The 27,464-nt window shown below is 42.2% G+C and overlaps 1 protein-coding gene across 1 annotated transcript in view; it reads left to right on the plus strand.

Moving 5' to 3' along the window:
• ALDH16A1 (aldehyde dehydrogenase 16 family member A1) overlaps nt 1–27,464 on the plus strand; it is an 86,805-nt gene that overhangs the window by 44,147 nt on the left and 15,194 nt on the right. The window contains exons 10-15 of the mRNA XM_073656454.1: nt 2,291–2,427; nt 2,958–3,063; nt 4,505–4,674; nt 12,129–12,296; nt 25,773–25,977; nt 26,404–26,589. Coding sequence (XP_073512555.1) covers nt 2,291–2,427; nt 2,958–3,063; nt 4,505–4,674; nt 12,129–12,296; nt 25,773–25,977; nt 26,404–26,589 — 972 coding nt within the window. The remainder of the gene's footprint in view (nt 1–2,290; nt 2,428–2,957; nt 3,064–4,504; nt 4,675–12,128; nt 12,297–25,772; nt 25,978–26,403; nt 26,590–27,464) is intronic.

Raw genomic sequence — 27,464 nt, forward strand, 5'->3', positions numbered from 1 at the left:
GAAGTGGAGTCTTCCTGGGTATCCTACCATACAGTCCCTTTTCATTCAGATGCCGACGGATAATACGGGTTAACACTGTTGTACCCTCGGACTGCAGGGCAGCTTGAACTTGTTTGGATGTTCGTCGAGGTTCTTTATCCACCATCTGCACAATCTTGCGTTGAAATCTCTTGTCAATTTTTCTTTTCCGTCCACATCTAGGGAGGTTAGCCACAGTGCCATGGGCTTTAAACTTCTTGATGACACTGCGCACGGAAGACACAGGAACATTCAGGTCTTTGGAGATGGACTTGTAGCCTTGAGATTGCTCATGCTTCCTCACAATTTGGTTTCTCAAGTCCTCAGACAGTTCTTTGGTCTTCTTTCTTTTCTCCATGCTCAATGTGGTACACACAAGGACACAGGACAGAGGTTGAGTCAACTTTAATCCATGTTAACTGGCTGCAAGTGTGATTTAGTTACTGCCAACACCTGTTAGGTGCCACAGGTAAGTTACAGGTGCTGTTAATTACATGAATTAGAGAAGCATCACATGATTTTTCAAAGGGTGCCAATACTTTTGTCCACCCCCTTTTTTAGGTTTGGTGTGGAATTGTATCCAATTTGGCTTTAGGACAATTCTTTTTGTGTTTTTTCATTGAAGACAAATTAAATGAAGAGAATAATACCAACGAATTTGTGATTGCAATCATTTTCAGGAAGAAACTGAGTATTATCTGACAAAATTGCAGGGGTGCCAATACTTTTGGCCAGCTATGTATGTATGTATGTATGTACAGACCAAAAGTTTGGACACACCTCATTTAAAGATTTTTCTGTATTTTCATGACTCTGAAAATTGTACATTCACACTGAAGGCATCAAAACTATGAATTAACACATGTGCAGTCCAGCTCACCCCAAACCATCTCGATTGGGTTCAGGTCTGGTGACTGTGGAGGCCAGGTCATCTGGCGTAGCACCCCATCACTCTCCTTCTTGGTCAAATAGCCCTTACACAGCCTGGAGGTGTGTTTTGGGGTCATTGTCCTGTTGAAAAATAATGATGGTCCAACTAAACAAAAACCATATGGAATAGCATGCTCCTGCAAGATGCTGTGGTAGCCATGCTGGTTCAGTATGCCTTCAATTTTGAATAAATCCCCAACAGTGTCACCAGCAAAGCACCCCCACACCATCACACCTCCTCCTCCATGCTTCACGGTGGGAACCAGGCATGTAGAGTCCATCCGTTCACCTTTTCTGCGTCGCACAAAGACACGGTGGTTGGAACCAAAGATCTCAAATTTGGACTCATGAGACCAAAGCACAGATTTCCACTGGTCTAATGTCCATTCCTTGTGTTCTTTAGCCCAAACAAGTCTCTTCTGCTTGTAGCCTGTCCTTAGCAGTGGTTTCCTAGCAGCTATTTTACCATGAAGGCCTGCTGCACAAAGTCTCCTCTTAACAGTTGTTGTAGAGATGTGTCTGCTGCTAGAACTCTGTGTGGCATTGACCTGGTCTCTAATCTGAGCTGCTGTTAACCTGCGATTTCTGAGGCTGGTGACTCGGATAAACTTCTCCTCAGAAGCAGAGGTGACTCTTGGTCTTCCTTTCCTGGGACGGTCCTCATGTGAGCCAGTTTCTTTGTAGCGCTTGATGGTTTTTGCAACTGTACTTGGGGACACTTTCAAAGTTTGCCCAATTTTTCGCACTGACTGACCTTCATTTCTTAAAGTAATGATGGCCACTCGTTTTTCTTTACTTAGCTGTTTTTTCCTTGGCATAATACAAATTCTAACAGTCTATTCAGTAGGACTATCAGCTTGTGTATCCACCAGACTTCTGCACAACACAACTGATGGTCCCAACCTCATTTATAAGGCAAGAAATCCCACTTATTAAACCTGACAGGGCACACCTGTGAAGTGAAAACCATTTCCGGTGACTACCTCTGGAAGCTCATCAAGAGAATGCCAAGAGTGTGCAAAGCAGTCATCAAAGCAAAAGGTGGCTACTTTGAAGAACCTAGAATATAAGACACATTTTCAGTTGTTTCACACTTTTTTGTTAAGTATATAATTCCACATGTGTTAATTCATAGTTTTGATGCCTTCAGTGTGAATGTGCAATTTTCATAGTCACGAAAATATAGAAAAATCTTTAAATGAGAAGGTGTGTCCAAACTTTTGGTCTGTACTGTGTGTGTGTGTAATATATCTATCTATCTATCCATCCATCCATCCATCCATCCATCCATCCATCTCAGGCCTCCTGATGTTGTTTTTGTGTTGTTGTTTTTTTTTACTAGATTTTCGGACCAGTCTTGGTTGCCATGTCCTTCCGCACAGCTAAAGAAGCCATTTCCCTGGGGAACAACACCCCATATGGATTGGCAGCAAGCGTGTGGACTGATAACCTACCTCTCGCCTTGGAAGTGGCATTGAGGTGAGTAATTCTGGATTTACCCCATTTTTTTTACCCTTTTCCCCTTCTCTTGTTTCCTTTTGTTTTTCTTTATAAACACCAAGTATCCCCTTGTTTTATAAGCAAGTTATCACCTTGTCTTAACCGGAGAACCCCATGAAATTGCCCATACACCTTAGATCACGATGGGCCAAATGTTTGGTGAGCCAATGACGGGCTGTCCTGAGTCCCCCATACATTTATTCAAAAAGAGAGGAGAGTGAGCCGATACCAGTCACCTCTTGTGGCAGCGCCTCTCCACATAGTATTGAAGTCCGTGGCTCACTTAGTGTTTCTGCCTCTCATACAATCTTATACCATATCATTGATAAATTCCTCAACGTCTTTGCCAAAATGTCAAATTTTGGCTCAAATTTAGAATGGGCAATTTCAAAACAGAATTTGAACACCTGAACAAACTTTGAACAAATTTTAAGACTGTCCAGTCTAAGTTGACACTTTTTACAAAAGTTTTTATTTTTACGTATTTTATGTTTTTGTTTTTTTTCCAGCATCAAGGCCGGCACTGTGTGGGTGAACGGACATAATATGTTTGATGCGGCCGCTGGGTTTGGTGGCTATAAAGAAAGTGGATTTGGCCGAGATGGTGGAAAAGAGGTAAAGGGGAGACTTCCTTGAATTATATCATATAGCAGAACTAATACTTTTTTAAAGGGCTATTTTCATTTAACTAAGCATCTCCAAGATCCTATCCCAATGTGTAGAAGGTGCAATAACAATAATATTGACAAATACCTCCCAGTTAGAAATATAGTATAGTTCTTCTGATTCCTTTTGTCGCTTACCCCATGTGCAGGGCATTGCAGTAGCTTACGTATCCATAGTTACGACCACTAACAACTAACTATCACTATATGAGTGGTCCTAACCATGGATACCTAAGCTACTGCAATGCCCTGCACATGGGGTAAGTGACCTAGTGAATCAGAAGAACTATAGTATATTTCTAATTGGAGTTATCTGCTGTTATTATTACACCTACTACATACTGGGATAGGATCTTGGTGATAGAAATACCCCTTTAAGTTATGCCTTTACTTATCCACTTTACATCACGTCCTAATGGACGTGCCACTTTCCATTATGCTTTGAGAGGCAGTGTTTATTCACCCTGGGATGGTGATCAGAGGGCACTGTCTAAAGATATTGCATAGGTGATTGAGGGCTGTCAGTGTTTGCTGCGTCTCCATTAACCCCTTACATGCCATGTTCAATAAAGATCCCTGCATGTTAGGAGTGCAACAGAGGGAGATCTCTCCTTCAGTCACTTCATTGGATCCACTGGCAGTGTAGATAATGCTCCGTACTTCATAAGTAGTGCAGGGTATTATCTATGTAATCAAAGGATAATGTGTTCAAGTCCCTCGGGGGAGTAATCCAATATTTTGTAAAATAAATAAAAATTAACAGGGACAGGGTAGATTTTCTGCCACCCACTCGAGTGTGACATTATCCAAGTGATTGGGATCAGTTGGACACAGCCAAGTGCTAGGGCGCTATCATACGGCAGCCCCAGAGGTCGGACACCATCAGGCGATGCCATCACTTGTCAAGCTGATAACTTAATAGTAGCTCCTCTTTCGTTCTTCGTTGCAGCTTTACCCAAGTGACACAATATTATTGGGGGCGAGAAGTATAATAGCCCCAGAGAATTCGTCATTCTAATATACCACCCTTACATAGGACACCATATTTTTATGACAGATTTTTTTTCCCATATCACAATCTTCATTAAAAATTAAAAAAAAATCTTGCAATTCTCACACTGACCACCGGGGCTTTTTTTTTGACTCTTATCTTCCTGTTGTATCAGGAAACAACACATGTACATTAGCAGCAATAATCAATGACAAGCCTATCTATTGTATCAAAGCATCTAATGAGCGTGTGCAAAGGATCAGGGTCTGCTGTTGATGCATTTTAATCCAAGTGCAGTTGTAGAACTGTTTTTTTTTTTTTTTTTTTTTTTTTTTTTTTTACAATAATAGAGCTTCACTTTACAACCTGTTGCAAAGATGAGTTGATCCTTTATTTTCAGGGGCTGTATGAATATGTACGACCGTCTTGGGAAAGCAAAGCCAAGCCAAACCCAGGTGATGTGAACTACAAAACATTTGCTGTTACTTATGGGGTTGACGTTCCCCCAATTCCTGGTCAAAAAAACGTTAGCGCCTCCGTCATTCAGGTTCAGGATTCCCAAATTCCAAGGTAGGTAGGTAAATGGCAAAGCATGGTATCTGTGGGCAAAGCTTGGTTTTTGCATTTATTTTTTTGTTCATTTGCTTTTCAAATGTGAAGTTAAACAACTTTCCAAATAGTCTTCATGGAAGTTTTTCTACCATTTTGATGCTGCAGAGTGCAAGTTCTTTGACTAGTTCAGTGCTTTTGCAAAACTGACACCAATCCATCAGAGCTTTTTGTTCCGATTGTCTTTTTTCTACTCTCACCTTGCTTTTCAGTGTTAAAGATAGCACCAGATCTGTAGTGGATAAAGGAGAAAGCATCTAAAGTCTTATGGAGGGCAGAGAAGACAGACTGTAGACAAAGGAGGAAAGTAGGTGTAGAGGAAATAAGTACAGGATAGAAGCTGTGCTAAAACATGATGGCGAGCATAGACAGCAGCACCTAGAATTCACAGAGCGCTTATATCCAGCCTGTAATACTGAGCGAGAAATTCCCACAAGGCAAAAATCTAAAACTTGAATCAGGCTGAAAAGTTGCGATTTTTCAGTGTTCGTGATAGCTGGAGGGAAGGGGGTGTACACAGATCTGCAGTGGATAAAGGAGAAAGCATCTAAAGTCTTATAGAGAGAAGAGAATACAGACTATAGGCAAGGCGGAAAACAGGTGGAGAGGAAATAAGTACAAGATAGAATCTGTGCTAAAACATGAAAGCAAGTTGAGACAGCAGCACCTAGAACACACACAGAGCTCACACCCAGCCTATATTACTGGGAGAGAAACTCCCATAAGGAAAAAATCAGACTGCAAACTTGCAATTGTATTAACTAAAGGTAACAACTAATTACATTATACATATTTCTCATTAAAAACATATTTAGCTTCGTTGTGTCTGTATTTAGAGGCTCAGAACACCATTCGGTCTTATCCCCTATGCTTTACACTGCAGCTTTGTAGATTCAGATTGGCTGAAAACTAAACAGAAAGTCAGTTCGGGTTGGAAATAATTTCCATTCAGACAGGAAAATGCGATTAGCAAGTAAATGCCGCAGATATTTGAGCAAAGCATGAAGTGTGTGCAATATCATAAGAAACTCAACTCTGCTACATGGGTGTTTATTCTAAATGTGAACTGGAGGCTGTCAGTGATCTTAGCTGAGATTGACAGTGGACCCCTGCTTGAGATCACGGGTCACATCTTGTTCCTTACATGCAATCCATAAGACGGAAGCTGCTCTTAAACTGACAGCTGCAGACGCCTAAAGTACAGTGTGTCCTCCCTCAGGCAGGGGTCCTCTTTCCCTAGAAATGATGTAGGTCAGCTGTGATCTCGGTCCCTGCCAGCTGTAAATCCTGCACATGTTTCGGAGGGATATTACAACAGCTGGATCCTACCTCCATGTTCTATATAATGTTTAATGACTCCTTCACTCCAAATTAAAGCACCAGGCATTGTGCTCTACAGGGTCCTTGATACCCAGATCTGGAGGACCCGCCACCTCCTGTCTTTTGATCGTCTCCTCTGTTTTTTCTCCCCATTTGTATTTCCTTATACATCTTCCTTTTTTTTTTTTTTTTTTTTTTTTACTTCCTCAGTCTATGTTCACATGCAACATTTTCACTGCGTTTTTTTCCCTGCTGCCAAAACCTGTTTTCTTAGGTCATTTTAACTTTTTTTTTCAGCGTTTTTTTGGGGGGAGGAGGGGTGCAGATAACCTGTTTGCTTAACACAAAAAAGAAAAAATACCTTTAGTTTTAAATCAAACACGCTATGTGGCCAATACATGAACATATACATACACTACGCGTCAGCACGCTGCGACTAATGAATACATGAAGTCCAAGATTGCTGCAAACGTAAAAGCCTCCGACCACGTCAAGGTGACCTTTTAATATGTCTTGCCTCTCCATATGCCAGAACAGCCTAATGTAAATGGGGAGTGAAAAGGAAACCAGGTTCAGCTTGCAATTAAAACCTTGTATGGGAAAGATGGGTGGATAAGGATGCTGGGCCCTGAAGGTCATCTTGACATGGTTGGATGGATTTTGCGCTCTACGATCAAAAAAACGCTAAGGGAATCTGTCACCAGGTTTTTGCCATCCAATCTGAGAGCACCATGATGTAGGGGCAGAGATCATGATTCCAGTGATCTGTCACTTACTGGGCTGCTTGCTGTGTACACTGTGCAAAGGCAGATAGTTGCCAATCAGTGGTGTGGGTTGGGTTGTACGTAGCTCAGCATTCCCCAGCATTCCCGAACACTGCTAGATCTGCATCAGATAACAGTGATTGTATCAAAATGACAGCAAGCAGCACAATAAGTGAAACATCGCTGGAATCAGGGTCTCTGCCCCTACATCATGCTGCTATCAGATGGGGTGGCAAGCCCCTGCCGCAGTATAAACCTGAACGCCACCAAACTGTGCACCAACTCTGTGAGATTAAACAGTATACATAATACATCCCTGCAGACTGTACTGAGCACTGCTTACTACAGCCGGGCAACAAATGCAGCGTCCCTGACAACCAGAAAATAGAGGAGAGCTGAATACAGTCCAAAGACGTCTTGTTCTGCTCCTCTCTACTGAGAAAGGAAAGATCAGAGTAAAGGATTGATCGCACTTATCTTTCTTGCAACATTTTTTTTTTTAACAGCATTTTACAGTAGCATCCAAATTCAGGACATGCGTTGCATTTTTTACAATTTTTCTTTGCATTTTTTTTTTACCAGTGTTTTTTTCCCCACAAAATGCACCTTGTCAATTTTTTTTGCATCTTCTTTTTTTTTTTTTTTTTTTTTAAAGATTAATTAGATTTAAAAAAATAAACCTAAAAATACATGAAAAAAACCCCTCATTTTTCCTGTCAACACTCCGTTTTTCATGAAGAAAAAAACGCAACCAAAGCACATTGTTTTTATTTTGTTTTCTGAATGTAGAGCACAGGCTATGACTGGAACACCCTATGATAAATTCTTCCTATTCTTTGTGATATTTTTTTTTTTTTGGGTGCTTTTTTTGGAATTAAGCCATTTTGATCTCAATGGGAGAAAAAAAACTGCAGTAAGAACGCTGAAAGAATTGATGTTGCGTTTGAAAAAAAAACAGCATAACTGGACAAAGAAAAAAAAAATGTGCTGTTCATTTTTGCTGTTGGTGTAAAATACTGCTGTTTTGTTTAGATGCAGGAAAAAACGCAGTATTTTACAGCAACAGCAAAAAATGAACAGCGCATGAAAGAATTGATGTTACGTTTGAAAGAAAAAAAAAAAGAAGCATTAACTGAACAAAGGAAAAGTGCTGTTCATTTTTGCTGTTGCTGTATAATACTGATGCTTTTTTTATATTCAGGAAAAAAACACAGTATTTTACAGCAACAGCAAAAATGAACAGCACTTTTTTTTTCCTTTTCCAGTTATGCTTTTTTTTTTTATATGCAGAGAAAAAAAACTGGACAAGGAAAAAAATGTGCGGTTCATTTTGCTGTAAAACACTGCATTTTTTTTCCTGCATATATAAATAAATGAAAAAAAACTGCTGTGTGTGGACAAGCCCTAAATCCAGTTTTACATATAGGGATATATTTTTGCACCTATATTTAGACTATAGGGGCACAGATATACCTGTATTACAGCTTTGTGAACTTGTCTCTTATTTCGGTCACCCTTAGGTTGCGTTGAGACAGGATTTGTGACACAGATTCCACACTGCAAATCACAGTATAATACATGTGAATGGGGCTTTAAGAACATTTTTGACCCATTTCTGCTGCAAAAACAGCAACTTTCAGTCTACAGGAATAAAATCATCAGGAAATCTCTCTTGTTCACATGCGACCATAAGGGTCACAATAATTTAAGATTTTTCTTTTTAGGTTGTGTCGCCCAACCCTTTCCCTAACATTTGATTTTAGTGCAAATAGTTTGGCATTGTGACAAAAATAAAAGCAATTAAAGAAAAATGCCATTATAGAATACCAGGGATTATTTCTGTTTGTTTTAGCCATTTTTCTGAACATCTTCCCAGTCAGCTAATGACAGATGCTGATTTTCCTTCCCCACAACCATAGCAACAATGTAATCACTTATTCGCAAAGCTCAGACAAAAATCAAAAATGTTATTTTTTTTTTTTTCGTCATCCCCACCCCTGTGACCATTCTGTAATGCCGAGCGATAAATATCAGAACCTTTTTCTGGTCCCTCATCTTTTAAGATCCTAAAATGATTGAGCTCAGCGCTCCTCTCTCTTTCTGACTGTCCCACAGCTAAAGAATAGAGCGGAGGACCTGTCCCTTGTTATAAATATGTATTTTTGTACCTGGTGTAAACGCTGCTTTTCTCCTGAATCCGGCATAATTTTTCTTTTATGCCTGCGCCACTCTGTTGCCGAGATATGGCCTCATATCTGGTCTTGCGATCCTCGTGGGCGGAGTCATCAACTCATCCTCATGGGAGTTTTCTTTGAAGCATACACCCATTTGGCTAACAAAACTGGATTAAAATTGATGAGACTGTATCTCGGGAACGGAGAGGCGCAGGAAAAAATTAAAAACCACGCAGGATTCAGGAGAACAGAGGCATTCACACCGGGTAAAAAAAATATATATATATTTATGGCAAGTTACAGGGCCTTTTTGAGGGGTTAAAGTCTTAATTCACACCAAAAGTTTTTGTTAAAGGGTCACAGAATTACATGATATTTTATATAATTAATGAATATATTATTGCCCGGTCTCTTGTGCTCACAGGTTTCTATGTTTTGTGTGGAAAATCACTGATCTATGATGTATTTTTGATATGTGACATAGTGGAGAAAACACCCAGCACAATTGTGTAGTGTGGGAGTTCTGTAGAACCACATGGCCTTTGTTCCTAATTTTGGACAAATACCAGTAATCTTGACCTTTTATACCTCGTACATATAATAAAAGCGAGGTCCTGTCTTACAGAGGAGCACTCCTAACATGTCTGGTTTAGTAGATACTTAGAATTCTTCTTTATGCATTCCTCTGCTAGTCCTCCTGGAAATGTGTGAGCCAGTGGAAAACTGGGTGTTACCAACCCCTTTGGGTAAAGGGTTATGTCCCATTAACTGGCAGCGCTGATTGGTCTGTGTCCTATATTGTTGGTACACAGATGGTAATACTCAGCTGTCAATTTTTTCATGCGTTTAAAGGGACTATATCAGCACAGAATGACTTTTCAAACTAAGTCAATGTTCACACTAGGCGTGTTTTTTGTTTTTTTTTGTAGGATAGAAGCTGCATCAAAAACTTTAGTTTTGCTTTCACCACTGAAACGTGAACACAGGTCACCAATGCAAGATATATGTGAAACCATATTAAGCAGAATTACAAATGTAACAGTACATGTGTATACACACACGCTGCACATACACATGTGTATACACACACGCTGCACATACACATGTGTATACACACACGCTGCACATACACATGTGTATACACACACGCTGCACATACACATGTGTATACACACACGCTGCACATACACATGTGTATACACACACGTTGCACATACACATGTGTATACACACACGCTGCACATACACATGTGTATACACACACACGCTGCACATACACATGTGTATACACACACACGCTGCACATACACATGTGTATACGCACACGCTGCACATACACATGTGTATACACACACACTGCACATACACGTGTATACACACACACTGCACATACACATGTGTATACACACACACTGCACATACACATGTGTATACACACACACTGCACATACACATGTGTGTATACACACACACTGCACATACACATGTGTATACACACACACTGCACATACACATGTGTATACACACACACGCTGCACATACACGTGTGTATACACACACACGCTGCACATACACGTGTGTGTATACACACACGCTGCACATACACGTGTGTGTATACGCGCACACACACGCTGCACATACACGTGTGTGTATACGCACACGTTGCACATACACGTGTGTGTATACGCACACGCTGCACATACACGTGTGTGTATACGCACACGCTGCACATACACGTGTGTGTATACGCACACGCTGCACATACACGTGTGTGTGTGTATACGCACACGCTGCACATACACGTGTGTGTGTATACGCACACGCTGCACATACACATGTCTTTAGGTAGTCTTAACCTCAGAATAGAAATGCTAAGAGTGTGGGTTCTGAGAAATTTCCCATTATGCCCACCTTCCCCCTTAACTTTGGCCCTGCACACCAGCCTGTCTCCTCTAGGCTCCTGCAGTTAAAGGACTTTTGGTGACATCATTGTCGCATGATGGTGTTGTCACCACAGGTTCTTAAGCAGTTTTAACCTTGGAACAGAAATGCCGGGGCCCCTAAATGAGCGTGGGCCCTGGGCAATTGACCAGTTTAACCACTCTCCCCCAAACATCAGTCCTGCTGTAGCAAGGGCTTATATTTGGAGTAGAGCTTATATTTCAAGCATTCTCCAAAAATCCTGTAAAATAATGCTATGGCTTATTTTTGGGAACACACAGTGTATCTTATCAGAGAAATCTGCTTCTTTCCCCTCCTGAACTAATCATTAATTTTCAAAATTCTCGATTCACTGGTAAAATCTGTATTTAGCAAAGGCAGATTTTTATTTTATTGATAGAGATGACAGTTGGTGCTGATGAGATTCTATGTAAACAGGGGAGGGATTAGAGGGTGGAGGTCCGCCTCTAACCCTCTTCTTCCTTCCTCCACTCCGCATAGTCTTACCTGCACCAACTGTCATCTTTTGTCTCAATAATATAAAACTCTATCTTCAATGAACACAGATTTTACCCATGAATTGAGAATGATCGATCCGTCCTGGCGAAAAAAGAAGCGGATCTCTCTCATAAGATATATTACAAAGTTACTTATTTTCATGTACACTATTGATTTATGAAATAAAATTTAAAATAAGTTACGTTTTAATTGTAAGCGATTCATCAGAAAATGCCATACATGTATGGTTTATGAGCAGGTTTTTGTATATTAAAAAACAGCAATGTGTTTTTTTTTCATATTACATTCTTTATTTAAAAAAAAAAATTCAAAAAGAAAAAAAAATTTAGTTCACTTAGTTTTCACACTGGGTCATTTTTAGACTCCTACTTTCTGTCCATTCTGTAAGAGTTTTCAGCGGTTTCCTTATCATGAGAGACAATACATAGCTGATAACACAGGATTTAACAATCACGATCGGCGATGTTACAGTTCACCCTGCTTTTTCTTCCTTCATAATGACCTTTGCACATATTCATTAGGTGCTTCAATATAAAAGATTGGGTCAGGGTTTGACCATTGTGGCTATGTACATGTGTTGTTTCCTGAAACAACAAAGTATGAGTATAAAAAAGCCCCGATGCCCAGTGTGAAAGCTTCAAAATTTCTATTTTTTTTTTATGCAAATTGTTTATTTTATTTTTTTGTTTGCCTTCAGTGTTGATCGAACCTACAAGCTGTATTATGGAGGCTCCCAAAAACGTCCAGACAGTATGTACTCCCGACCCATCCTTGGATCTGATAGCTCTGTCATGGCGTATGTAGCTGATGGCAACAGGAAAGATGTGCGCAACGCAGTGGAAGCAGCTCACAAAGCTGCTCCTGGGTAAGTCGGACTTACGATGAAAGAGATTTACAAACCTAGATATATAAAATGTGGAAAGAGTATGTGCCCCCTCAACATTACAACTGCAGTAACTTTCCTGACCCCACCATTCTACATCCGTAGGCATTAATATGGAGTGGGCCTCTCTGGAGATCTAACAGCTCTCGCTCTTCTGGGAAGAGTTTATACAAGATTTTGAGGGTATCTAGGGGACTTTTTGCTCATCCATGCAGAAGAACATTTTTGAGGTCAGACATTGATGTTGGGGGGAGGGCAGGCTCACAGTCTTCATTCTAGGATAGGGTTGAGGTCCAGGCTCATGTTCTTCCCACCAAAGTCCCACCCAACCATGTCTGTATGGACCTTGTTCACTGGACACAGTCATAGGGAACAGAAAAGGGTCTTCCTCAACCTGTTCTCACAAACCTGGAAGCTACAATTGTCCCATCACTGGTAATAAAGAGCCAAGGCCAACCCCTGAGGAACAAGCCCATAGCATTATCCTCCTCCACCATCTGTACAGCTGGCACAATGCAGTCAGGTGGGTAACGTTCTCCTGGCATTGACTAAACCCAGACTGAGCACTCCTCTTGTGTGTGGGAGAGACGGCCAAGATATCTGCAGTCCCACAGATCTAAGGTGTATATTTTTATCGGCTGACCCGGGGCCCTAAATGATCACCGATTTAGGGGGACACTGAACCTCACATTTATTACGTAGACTGCCATCGATTTGAATGGCAACCATGCAATCCTACTATGTAATCGAGGGGGTTTTAGAAGCCAGACACAGTCCGGCCTCACTACTTTGACTTATCTTGTCTGTTTCTGAAACTTGAGACCTTTAGAAGACACCGTCAAGTGCACATTTAATTAATCTATGGCCAGTTTCACAAACCAACAGTCAGACCTCATTCTGTTTGGACAGGAATATTTAATGATCTATTGATTTATTTTTTTTCTCGTGGTCTCCAGTGCCAGAAAATACAATCAGCCAGGCATTGATGTAGATGGATTACAAAAATCCCCAAGTCTATTAAGATGAAGAGGTTTAAATGGATAAAGCAATCTATTTATCCAACACAATCTTTGTGCAAGAGGCAGATGATGCAACATATGTACATTTTTTTTTTTCAAAACACAGACAAAAATTCTACTCTGAAAAAAATATGTAGTTGAGTTTATCTTAAGTGTTTGCTCAACTACTTAAATCACATCCCAAAGTCTTCTGGCTCCTCCAGGAATGCAGGATGTGCACTTATAGTTTTATACATACAGCGCTCAGCGTAAGTGAGTACACCCCCTGTATTCTCAGTACAGTATACATACAGCGCTCAGCGTAAATGAGTACACCCCCCTGTATTCTCAATATGAGATATAGATATATATAATGTGTGTGTATAATATGTATAATATATATATGTATGTGTATATATATATATATATATATATATATATATATATATATATATATATATATATATATATATATATATATATATATAGTACACCCCCTGTATCTCAGTACCTTATACATACAGCGTGAGTACACCCCTGTATTCTCAGCACGTTACATATACAGCACTCAGCGTAAGTGAGTACACCCCCCCCATATTCTCAATGTTATATATACAGCGTTTAGCGTAAGTGAGTACACCCCCTGTATTCTCAGTATGATATATACAGCGCGAGTACACCCTCCTGTATTCTCAGTACCTTATATATACAGCGCTCAGTGTGAGTACACCCCCCTGTATTCTCAGTACGTTATAAATACAGCACTCAGCGTGAGTGAGTACACCCTCCTGTATTCTCAGTGTTATGTTCTGCAACTTAGAACTAAGCAATAGGAGGGAAAAGCTGTCCCTGCACTGAGACTAAGCTTAAACCCTACCTGGGGTGGGTGCCCTATTCCTTGTGAATAGCCCCACTGACACTCCTGCACTGAACTTAAATGAAGACCAGAAGGAAAGGGAAAGGGTGTCCCTAAAAGATCTAAGGACTGGAAGCAAAAACAGGAGACCTCCTCAAAGAAAAGTAAGTTGCAGAAACAAAGTTAAAAGGAAACAAAACTGGTGGAACAAGAAGTCCCAGGATATCAATTGTCCTAAGCCCAAAGAACTAACAAGGCAACTTAGCCAGAGCACAAGCGAAACAACACTGATGTCCAGCGGGGAATGGGAGACAGGTGCTGAGTAATAAAGAGTGAGATCACGTGACCAAGACACCCAGCACCAGAGGAAAAGACTAGAAGCCAGCAAACCACAAAAAGATGGCCGAAAAGTAAAACAACATAGATTCGAACAGTATCTCCCCTTTTACGAGGATCCTCCCGATCCTCTAGGCCGAGCCTTACCAGGAAATCTCCTGTGAAAAGCCTTAATTAGCCTTGAGGCCGAGACATCCTCGGCCTTCACCCAGGAATTACCCTCGCGGCCGAAACCTCTCCAGGACACAAGCTACTGTAATCTCCCTCTGATACCTGGAATCCAAAATGCGAAAAATCTCAAATTCACAGGAGGAACAGTAGGCTTCACCTGCTTATCAGGCGTGTCGGCCTTCTTAAGTAACGACACATGAAATACAGAATTAATCCTCCAGGACAAGGGAATGCCCAACCTCACCGCTGCCGAGTTGACAATCTGAAGCACTTTGAAAGGACCCACAAATTTAGGCCCCAGCTTTTTAGAAGGAATTTTCAAATGAAGATTCCTAGAGGACAACCAAACCATGTCCCCAACAGCAAACAAGGACTCCTTTTTTCTTTTTTTTTGTCAAAATACCTTTTTGATCTCCAGTTAGCCTCTTTAAGATTCAGGCGTTCACTGGTCCAAACCCTCTCCAAATCACCAGAAAAATTGTCGTCCTCGGGTACAGCAGCCCCAACTTTGGAAACAAAGTGCAAATGCAGTTTTTAAATACCTCTTTTATACCCCTATATACAAATGACAATTAATGGTTCCATACGTTGATAAAAGTGCTAATGCTGAACTCCTTTTCAACATAAAGGATAAATCAATGATCCTATAGTCACACTGGGGTCTTTACTTAGTATTTCCTACATATACATCTATATGGGTACTAATATAAAGGTCTACTTACAAGTGTATAATATCAGAGAGTGGGTGGTGGTGCTGGTCTTTACCCCGACACCGCCGTTTCGCCTTGGGCTTCTTCCAAAAGGGGGCGTACCTAGCTTCCGTTCATGTGACTTTAAATATACTGTTGCCAGCTGTCTTTAATTAGGTTACCCAGGCAATAATCATGGCGCATACATCAGTTGCTCTGTCACGAAAAACACTTGGTCAGACCTTGCAGCCCTCTGGCGCCCCCTTATCCTGCTGGTCAAACACTGTATTGACCGAGGATAAGCACGGGTGCAGCTGCTCTAATTTATGTCGACTATTGTGGCACGTGATGTGACAGGACGTATATATACCACCAGTTCCTTCCAGGAACGTATATATACCTCCGTCCAGCCACCCTCAAACCACAATATCACATAAATGCTGGTATATTGCCACCACCGATCACTTATGGATCGGGTACCCGTTAGGTAACGTGAATTAGCGGGTGAGGAATGTGTTTACTCGACATAGGACAAGAAGAATGAAGCTGGTAAATAATAATGATTTACTCCTGAAAGTGGGCAGTGTTTACAAATGATATACAAGATATTATAAAATATTTGCATATATTCATAAAACAGTTCTTAAAATAAAAGGGGTAAATAATAGCAAAACCTGTGCCACGAGGTTATGGTCTCCTATTCTGTGGGGGGACGGCTCCCCAGAAATTAAATGTGATTCTTCCGCGCAGCGAGGAGTGCATGCGTCTGATGTCCCGGGGTAAGAACGAAGTAAAATGGCCGTTCTGGTTTTTAGTAAGGGGCCAAAACTCTAGGAGACACCCATCTTGTTTACCTCACACGAGGGCTCGGTTTTGTGAACCCACCCAGCTGCATAAGACATAACAATCCTTCAGATTTCATATCTTGGTATGGGGGTGTCCCACGTCCAAGATGGAGACATCATGTTTGCCGTCACCAATATTCATGAAGATGGATATCAAATATGATATCTCTATGACGCTCAGAACCCATTTCCCAGGTTCCTGGTGGTCTCCCAGCCACGAAAACCACACCATCACAATTGGAAAATGGTGAACATCTCAAAAATGTGGTCCCTGTGTTTGTGACAGTCATGTGCATTATTAAAATCAACATTAAAAGTTTGTACAGTTAGACAATAGGATTTTGGAGGGGATTTCCAGTTTAGACTATAATGCTTGTTCTGGGCTGAGGTTTTATGGCGTTTATAAAAATTCCTGGTTTGGGGGAAAGAGTGAGTTCTATCTAGGTCTCTTCCAAATGCGCAGGGGATGGAGATTTAAGACCTCTCTGTAGCCGTGTTTGCATGGGGTGTCCATCAACCAGCCATCCTCCATTCCATCCATCTGGATCATCGAGATCATTTCATGCATAATGCCCCGTCTCATGCTGCACATAACACATCTGCATCTCTGGCTGCTATGGGCATAAAAGGGGACAAACTTATGGTGTGGCACCCATGCTCCCCTGACCTCAACCCCATTGTGAACCTCTGGAGCATCATCAGAAGGAGTGTCTATGATGGCAGGAGGCAGTTCACATCTAAGCAACAGCTCTGGCAGGGTATTCTGTCCTTTATGCAAAATAATTAAAGCAGAAACCATCCAAAACCTGACAAATTCAATGGACGAGAGAGTTCAGAAGCTCCTTTCGAACAAGGGGTCCTATGTGCAAATGTAACATCACCTAGAATAAAGTTTTGAGTTGAAAACTGTTTGATTTCAGTTTGTAATAACCTGCTAATGCTTATAATTTCAAAAATGACCATTTTTTGTTCTTTATTAAAATGAAAAGGTTGAAAACTCTGCTGTGCATAATAATTTGGAACATGCATTTTGAGTGCAGTTTGAGTTTTTTATTTTTTTAAAAATATACTGTTATCATAGGCAGTTTGTACAAAAACCTTTCAATTGTACTCATAGTTATTTGACTGGAAAATTACAATGACTGCAATTCATATAGGTAATTTGGGAAAATCTGAGAAAATATTATCTGCATAATTTGGAACACAGTGTAGTCTATAATATAAGCAGGGATGTGTCCTTCTGTCCGAAGCCTCTATAGACTGCGTCTGCAACAGTGTGGCCAGACAGAAAGACACATCCCAAACAGGGAGGAGGATGATGCTGGAGATAGCGCTATGTGTAGGCCCTGACCCCATGCCGCAGTCTCCGGTACCAGTGGGGACATACCGTGATCTTCAGAGAGGCCGGAGGAGGAGCGTGGCGTCAGAATCTGCGCATAGCGTAGATAATAAAAATAAAATGGTGTCGGAATCTGCACGTGTGCATACCGTGCTATCCGGTGGCATTTTGTTGAAGACGCTGTAAATTTGTCTTCAAAATTGCGCCGAAGATCGCCCTATGCGCACGTGCTCAATAAAGTGTGAGCGGCCCTTCAGGCTTTAACATTTCTAACAACATATTACCCAAAGGAGTGTTTTTTATTTGTTTTTTTAATTGATGGATGGAAGGGGAGCGGGGACCAGGATGGGGGAAGCATTTACCAGGATGGGGGACCAGGATTGGGAATCATATACCAGGATGGGGAACCAGGATTGGGGAGCATATACCAGGATAAGGGAGCAGGATTGGGGAGCATATATCAGGATTGGGGACCATATACCAGAATGGGGGACCAGGATGGGGGGGGGGGGGGGGGGAAGCATATACCAGGATGGGGTGGGGGAGCATGGACCAGGATGGGGGAGCAGGATTTTGGAGCATATACCAGGATAGGGTGCCAGGGTGGGGTGGAGGGAGCATATATCAGGATGGGGGACCAGGATGGGGGGAAGCATATACCAGGATGGGAGGAAGCATATACCAGGATGGGAGATCAGGATGGGGGGAAGCATAGACCAGGATGGGGGGGGGGAGCATATACCAGGATAGGGGACAAGGATTGGGTAGCATATACCAGGATAGGGGACCATATACCAATAAAAATGCTCGCCATCTGGGTGTAGAACGGGTTCAATAGCTAGTATAGATATGTTTTGGAAGAAGATAAATCCCTTGGAGAAACTGAATGTTTAATGAGATTTAATGTGGACAAATGTAAAGCTATGCACCTGTAATATGTGGGCATCATATGTTTTAGATGAAGTATAACTAGGAGAGTCACTTGTGGAGAGGGATCTGGGTGTACTGGTAGACCACTGAGAAAATAACAGCATGTAATAATTGGTAGTTTCTAAGGCCAACAGGATATTGTCATCTATTAAGAGGCATGTAGTCACGGGACGGGGACGTAATACTTGGAATATGCAGTTCCACTTTGGGTACCGTTCAGAAAAGGTACAAAGAAGAGTCACAAAACTGATAAGATGTAAAGAGAGGAGAGAACAAGGCGCAATGGGTGACTCAATATTGCAGTTGTTAGAGGGGTGTGGGGATGGCTACTAATCTTATGAAGTTGTGCACCTCTGCACAACCCCAGTGTAAAGCTCCACAAGCTCCGCTCTGTTGGTGGCTGTCATCTATTTCCAGCGGCGTTCACAGATCCTGATCTCTCGGTGGTGGATCACGTGGTCAGGTTAGTAGCATGTAACGCCGAGATGGACGCCCAGCTTCACCAACACCCCCGGCAGCGTTCCGGAGGGGTTAGGGCAGCGCAGCTTGGAAAACCAGGGTAGTAATTCTAATTAAATTGCTCCCACAGGTGAAAGAACAATAGATTAAAGGCAGCTCTACCGCACCCCAACAGGGGGAAAAGGACAATCGGTGAATATGAATAGCGGTACCAGAGCGCCAATAACAGGGCAAAATTATTAAAAGGACTGATTTATTAATACACACAACGCGTTTCGGTGGACACAGCCACCTTCATCTGATGACAGATTGACAAAACTGATAAGAGGCTTGGAAGATCTTAGTTATGAGAAAAGGCTAAAAGATATACATATATTTAGTCTTGAGAAGAGACGTCTAAGGGATATGATTAATTGGACAAATACATACATACATTCTAAGTTAGTGAAGTGAGAAAAATATAGGCATAAATTTAATTCATGGGATCAAATAACTAAAAATTAGCATGTACATATGTATTCACCCTCTTTTTTGCTATCAAGCCCCTAAAAATTTCTGGTGCATTCAATTACCTTCATAGGTGACATGCTTAGTGACAGGACATCCACCTGTGTGCAGTCTAAGTGTCACATGTCTGTCAGTATACACACTTTACCTTTTCTGAAAGGCCACTGAGGCTGCAACAGCATTAACAAGAGGCACCACTAACCAAACAGCATCATGAAGACCAAGGAGATCTCCAAACAACACCATGAAGACAAAGGAGATCTCCAAACAAGTCAGGGACAAAGTTTTGAGAAGAACAAGTCAGGGTTGGACTCTAAAAAAAAAAATATCCCAAACTCTGATGATCCCCTGGAACACCATCAAATCCATTATCATCAAATGGAAAGAACATGGTACCAGAACAAACCTACCAAGAGAGGACCGGCCACCAAAAGTCTCAGCCCAGGTTAGGAGGGCATTAATCAGAGAGGTAGCACAGAGACCAAAGGTAACCCTGAAGGAGCTGAAGAGTTCTCAAGCAGAGACTGGACTATCTGTCCATATGACCACAATAAGCCGTACACTCCATAGAGGTGGTCTTTATTGAAAAGGGGGCAGAATAAGGCCTTTACTTTCACATAAAAATTGTAAGACTCGTTTTGAGTTTGCCAAAAGACATGTGGGAGACACCTCAAATGTGTGGAGGAAAGTGCTGTGGTCAGGTGAGACCAAAATGTATCTTTTTGGTCACCAAGGTAATCAATATGTCTGGCGCAAAATCAACACAGCTCATCATCCCAAAAACACCATCCCCACAGTGAAACATGGTGGGGATGATTTTTGGCATAATGCTGTGGGGATGATTTTTGGCATCAGGGACAAGGAAAATTGGTCCGAATCGAGGAGAAGATGGGTGGTGCGAAATACAGGGATATTCTTGAGCAAAACCTGTTTCAGTCTGTTAGTGATTTGAGACTGCGACGGAGGTTCACCTTCCAACAAGACAATGATCCAAAGCATCCCCTTTTAAGGGGAAACGGGTAAATGTTTTGGAGTGGCCTAGTCCAAGCCCAGACCTTAATCCAATTGAGAATCCGTGGTCAGACTTGAAGATTGCTGTTCACCAGAAGAAACCATCTAACTTGAAGGAGCTGGAGCAGTTTTGCTTTGAGGAATGAGCAAAAATCCCAGTGACAACATGAGGAAAGCTCATGAAGACTTATCCAAATCGACTTCCAGCTGTAATTGCCGTAAAAGTAGGTTCTATAAAGTACTGACTTTAGGGGGTTAAAGAGTTATGCACACTGAAGTTCTCCGTTATTTTGTCCTATTTGTTGTTTGCTTCTCAATAAAAAGAAAATCAAATGTTCACAGTTGCAGGCATGTTCTTTACCCGAACTGATTCAAACCCTAAAAAAAACTGAAATGCCAGGTTGTGACGTAGCAAAACATGAAAAATGCCAAGGAGGGTGAATACTTTCCTAAGCTATTGTGAATGCTCAAAAGCTGTTTCATGTAAAACTTCCTCAATGGACAAAGGGGGCACTCTCTCCGTCTGGAGAAAGAGAAGACAGGATTCTTTACCATCAAAGCTATTCATTTCTGGGATCGTTCGGTCATAAAATTGATTAAGGCTGGAAGGGGTTGAGTATGGTGGTAGGGTTACCTTAATGGCCACTTAAAGGCGAAGTGGAAGATTGTGTGATTGCTAACCATTAGGAAAAATTGCGGGAGTGGTTATGGGGTGAGTTCTGTATTTGGGTTCATTTTGAACCCGAAGCCCAAAAGTTTGTTTAAGGTTCTCCCAAATGGAAGCTTCCATATGATAAATCTGAAGGTCTTCTACTGCCATTCTTGAATGACTGGTACGGAAATTTTTTGCCGGTGAAGAGAGGTATCCATTCATGCTCAGAGGGAGGTGAAGGTCTGAAGATCAAGACTCCATCCATCTGTTGTGAATGCATCTAATTGGCTCAAATGAGATTGTACATATTTCCAAAGGGGAATAAATCCTGACAAAACCCCAAAATATGGGACACTGAGCCCAGTTGAGTTGTGCACCTCCAACCACAGATTATCCAAGAAATATCTTGAGGTCCTTGACCACCTAGAAAGTAACTTGTCTATATTCTCTTGGAGCAAGACAAATATGGAAAATGCATGTGAATAGCAATGAATTAGATTAGCATCTGTCTTGAAAAAAGAAATATGCTATTCCTTCTCCCAAAAAAGGAGAAAGGAAGGCTTCATTAGCTGGAAGGGAGAAGTTAATTTCCTATACACCGTAGAGTAGTTTAGGAGTTGATTTTGACATTTTTAGCATGGATTCAAGCCAAATTGGAGGATTCTTCTCTGGGTTACAGTTTTCTAAAAATGATTCACAGTTTTAGGATTTATGAGTTTGTAGTGAAAAAATAGCTAGGTTTCTAATTGGCAGAGTCAAAAAAGATTTCTTTTCGGGCAAGACTTGAAGAATGGTGGCATTACCAAGTGAAGGCCATATACCATAGCTATCTTGAAAGTGAGGAAGAGCATATAAAAGGAATCATGCTGGCCGGAGACAGAGGAAAGAAAGCTGAGACTTTAAAGAGGACTTGTCATCAGGGCAAAAGTGGGTAATTTTAGGTCTTATGTTTTCCCCGCTATTCTCCTGAGTATTCTGTTTTTTTGTCTTTTTAAAATCCCCCATACCGTTCCAGAGATATGGGCTTTTATGTTTTTGTTTTTTTTTACAAGGGGGTGTGACTTACAGGGTAATTAGCCTAAAGAAATGCCCCCGAGGATCCTGTGAACTACGCTTTTTTTAATCCATAAAATTAGAACTAAATAAAAAAAAAAAATGCAACATCTCTGGAAACATATGGCAAATTAGAAAAGAATTGAATAATCAGGGGAGCAGTAGGAATAAAATAAGATAAAAAAAACTGTCCGATTTTGTCCTGTTGACAGATCCTCTTTAAATTTCTTTAGAGTGTCTTTTTCTCTTAAATTGTGGTTATGACCAACCCATATTAACCGGACTCCGCAGTCACGTAACAGTTGAAGTTCATTAATTTTTGTTTTGGGGACTACTCGCTTGGTAGGCCATTTGATTCCATCGCCAGCTTTAGATAGTAAGTTTCATGACCCAGACCACCTGACCGTTTTTGGATCTAGATATTAAGCAGTAGGGTACTCTAAGGCGTATACCTTGCCACACACAAAGTATTTTGCTGACAGACTTAAAAGATTTGAGAATCTTTGTAAGAACCATGATTATTACGTATAATACCTTAGGAAGGATGTAGGCCTTAGAAACCTTTTCCCTTCCTTTCCAAACCGAGAGGGAAGGAATGGCATAGAAAGCTAGAAGTGAAGCATAATTATAATGGTCGGTTGGATAACAAGATATTTAATAGTAGTTTGGTCCATTTAAAGGCACTACATGTTTATAAGAAATTTAGATTTTTTTTTTTAAAGGGTTGTTCCTATCAACAATCATCAGAAGCGCACCGCTCCCCAGCCACCCACTTCCTGCTTGTCGGGAGCAATGCGCTCCTGTGCATTGACCTTTTGGACCAGCAGTATGCTTTCTGCTTCTGGTCCAAACTGTTTTCTCTCTCCGATGCTGCACAGATGGCTTTGCCTCTGCAGTTTCTGAGGAGCACAGAAACTATCCAGATCCAGCGATAGTCAGAGCTTCAGAGCAGAATTTGCAAACTGGAGAACAGAGCTTGCAAGCGCTGCGCTCCTTGCTTAGGAAACCGGCCACCACCTATAGACTTAGTGTAAACGCAATATAGACGGGACAGACTTGGATTGAGATAGATAACAGTGGTAAATATCTAATCTAGCACATCACTAGTTAATTGCAATGTGCCCCAGGTTCACAATAAGTGCATAAAGTCCTATAGTTCAATACCATTCATGCCCGTTATTCACAGTATGAAGCAGATGGTAATGGTCAATAACCTAAAATGCTTATGTGACGCTCGCAAGCCCTGCCCTGGGAAGATGGGGTATTCGGAGCTGGGTCAGATGTTGAGAAGGGGGATGCAGTCGTGGCCTTGACCCGTTCCGTGCCCAGGGCTGTCACATTGAAGATTATGTTAGGGCTTTCCGGGTTGAGTGGTAATTGTCGACTACGCCACCTGTGGTGTCTGGTGAAGCGCCTCTAGCAGTCTGCTGAGGCCCGATGTCATGGCGGCTAAAGTTCTCGCTGCTCCCCACAGGCGGAGCGTGGCCTCAGGGCAGGCAAGGCGGGATACAGGGGGGTAGTAGTGTGGGAGTGCGGGCACCGTGTCGCGTGGTATGGCGTGTAATGAACAGTCCGGAGGCCAAAGGGATGAATTTCCAAGGCTTTACTCACAGTTCTCATAAGCAGCGCAAGGCTTCTCCCTGCTCCTCGCGGAGTCCTGCGGCCACCAGGGACGGGGGTCCGACTACCTCCGAGGAAGTCCAGTGTTTGGTAGCGACCCTACACCAGAGTGTTCCTGCACTACAGACTTTACCCCTTCCCGTCTGTGAGTGTGTAGATAGGCCGGGTCTCCCTCTGAGCTCCTCCCAGGTGTAGGGCTCGGGTGGCAATTCCTCTCCATCAGAGGCCCAGCGGGATCCTCAGGGCCTAACCGGGCTTTCCCGTCCTGGACGTAGAGTACAAGGTCGGGTGTCGGGGGCCGGTACCCCTCTTGCAGCCGGAATCCCTCTGAATAGATCAGGTAGAAGAGGACAAGTGGCGTGCTCCGCTCCGTCTGCATCCTCCCCGGGACCCATTTGCTAGGGAGCCACACTCTAAAGCTCCCGGGCCTTCTTGATCCTGGTCCTTGGCCGGGTTGAGACATTCCTTGTCTGCAACCTCCCTCTCGTCCCATAGATCGGGGTACTAGGGCTGTGTCCCATGCCGGTGCAGGCCCACACAGGATCTGCGCTCCCGGAGGGAAGTCACTTTACACACAGTATTTTGACAGCACAGTACGACCACTTAGAAGGACAGGTCCACACACAACCATCAGGACCAGCAAAAGACGAGCCAACAAAGAACCAAGATCAAAGATGGCATTCTTTTAAATATCAAATTAGAAATGTCACTAACTAACTGTTCCTCCACCCACACCCACTAACTGGTTCCTACCACTTTGTGTTCCCCAGGCTTCCCTGTAACCAGGGGAGCAGCACCTAGTGCATACTAGCTCCCTCTGGTGGAGAAATGTGGTGTTGGATGCAAGAGGCTGGATCACTACCATCACACTGGCCTTACCTCAGAGGAGGAACACCACACTCCATTAAAGAAGTGCAGCATTCCTGTGGCGGTCGAACCCTCAGGGGCGCCACATTTATATCGCTAGTAAATGACATAATGACTAAAGCCAAAAGTAAGTGCCTAGTACAGAATGTCCTATGGTACTGCAGCCTTGAGTCGCACGTTTCGCCATGGCTTCTTCAAGGGGCTTTTCCATCCACTAATTTTATCGTTTTTATCATGAATACTTTATTATGAAGATGGTATATAATAAAGGACAAACCGGTTGAGTAAAAAAAAAAAAGATCTCTAGAGCTAGGATATAATAGGGAATACAAGAATTTACTGAAGCCTACATGTCAGAAAAGCAGATGGGTCTTCTTTTAAGACATGGTCCTACAACACCATGACCCATCTCTGCCTTTCCAACAGCAGGAATCTTCACATTTTGTTTACTACCTATGAGGTTATCAGAAAACAAAATTACAGCTAGTCTTTAGCCGGCCATAGACATTAGATCACTCTTGGTCGACTGGTGATTCGGCTAATTGTTCGGCCAACAACCATCTTGGCCATTTCTCCCATACATAGGAGCGCTCGCTTCACCATGTGCTCCTGTATTCTCTGAGAAAGCCACCGACAGTCGTCTCAGGTGACTGCTTATCTACATGAGAACAAACCGATCGGCAGTCCAAAATCGGACCTGCCAGATCTACATCTTCTCCGACCACTAGTTGTCCATTCACCTTAGACTATCGGCAGAACTTGTCGATATTGACTTTAGTCTAATGTGTATGGTGGCTTCCTCTCATTAGATTTGGACAGGCTTTCCGTTTAACAGAGATCTTTTTTGCTCCCTTCTCTCAGTGGCAGCATATGACCATTTCATACCAATGCACAACAAAATTCTGCTAGCTTTAGGTTCAGCCGACTGACCTTGACTTTGGAAACTTTACCATTTGTGTTATTAGGAATATTATGACTACAACCCTCAACAGACTGTAAATTTCTATGCATAGATCAGAAATATTAGGGTATAGGACAAGGTATTCTCCTGTCCTTCCATACAATTTTGCTCAGTTACCATTTAAGTTCTAGCCTTAAAATTCCTTTTATTCTTAAAATTTACAGGTGGGGCAAAAGGGCCGCACATAATCGAGCCCAGATTGTGTACTATATGGCTGAAAATCTTGAGCTGCGGAGGGAAGAGGTAGCTCAAAGACTTAGTACCTTGACTGGACACTGTAAGGAGAAGGCTTTACAAGAGGTGGACCTGAGCATCCAACGACTCTTCTACTGGGGAGCGTATTGTGATAAATATGGTGGCACTGTACAGGTAAGATGCACCAGTCCATGAAATCATGTGGTTCTTTTTTTTGTAATCTGCCATGAATGTGCTCAGTGGTGAGAACACATACGGTTTCCACCTGGTGACCTTAGAAGAAGACCTGACCAGAGTAAAGCTGTACTCATAACATAGCTATGGTCAGGCAATTAGTATGTTCCAAGACTTGTCCACCAAAAGTAAGGAGACAACAATGGTGGCGCTTTGTTTCTCAAGAAAACTTGATTGGAGAGGTTGTAACTTGACCTACCCAACTCTTGGTTTGCCTATCTTCTGCATCATCTTTCCACAAACCATTGTATGATATTCTTCAGGACCCTGAAATCTATATTTAGGGATCATGCTTGCAGATTTAGGATCTGTAGGCTCATACGTAATTGGGTTTGTTGAAGCTTTTGATTCTTTTTTCTCTTTAAGGAAACGTTACTTTATGGAGCGACTGTTCTTATACGAGAACCTGTAGGAGTCGTGGGCATCGCTTGCCCTGATGAAAACCCTCTCCTCAGTTTTGTGAGCCTCTTTGCCCCAGCAATAGTTCGGGGAAACGCTGCGGTGGTTATACCAAGTGAAAAGTTCCCTCTTCCGGCTCTCGACTTTTACCAGGTACCACAATTTTGGTCTGAATCGGAGTGCATTGTTGAGATTTCCATGATATGCGGTGTAATACCTTTTTGTTCACATTTTGGAGAGATAAAAATTCCTTAATCTGCCAATAATGGGATCTGGACTATAAAGTGTATTATAAGTGAAAAACGTTGTGTCCTGAAGGACTGAACTAGTTCAATCGTTACATGGTTATTAGTCTCCAAAAAAAGTGAACACACACTGAATGGCCACTTTATTAGTGACGCCCTTCTAGTAGAGCATTGGGACCTCCTTTGGCCTTCAGAACCACAAGAGTTCATTGTGGCATAGAGTCCACTATATGTTGTAGCCATTTGGTAGGAATATTGGCCAGTGGGGACAGAATATCTTTTGGTCAAAGTTGCTGCAAATTAGATGGAGGGGCTGACGTGACGAGAGCAGCCTTGTCCTAAAGTACTACATGTACTGTACTGCTCTCTACCTGTACTGCATGCACTGTACAGCCTAATACTTGTACCGCATGCACTGTACTGCTCTCTACCTGTACTGTGCTGCTTTCTACCAGTACTACATATACTATACTGCTCTCTACCTGGACTGCATGTTCTGTACTGCTCTCTACCTGTACTGCATGCACTGTACTGCTCTCTACCTGTACAGTACTGCTCTCTACCTGGACTACATGTACTCTACTGCTTTCTACTTTCACCGCATGTACTGTACTGCTCTCTAGCTGTACTGCATGTACTGCTCTCTAGCTGTACTGCATGTACTGCTCTCTAGCTGTACTGCATGTACTGCTCTCTAGCTGTACTGCATGTACTGCTCTCTAGCTGTACTGCATGTACTGCTCTCTAGCTGTACTGCATGTACTGCTCTCTAGCTGTACTGCT

Source organism: Phyllobates terribilis, unplaced genomic scaffold, assembly GCF_046119375.1.
Source record: "Phyllobates terribilis strain yellow unplaced genomic scaffold, ASM4611937v1 Scaffold_12__6_contigs__length_324123572, whole genome shotgun sequence".
NCBI lineage: Eukaryota > Metazoa > Chordata > Amphibia > Anura > Dendrobatidae > Phyllobates > Phyllobates terribilis.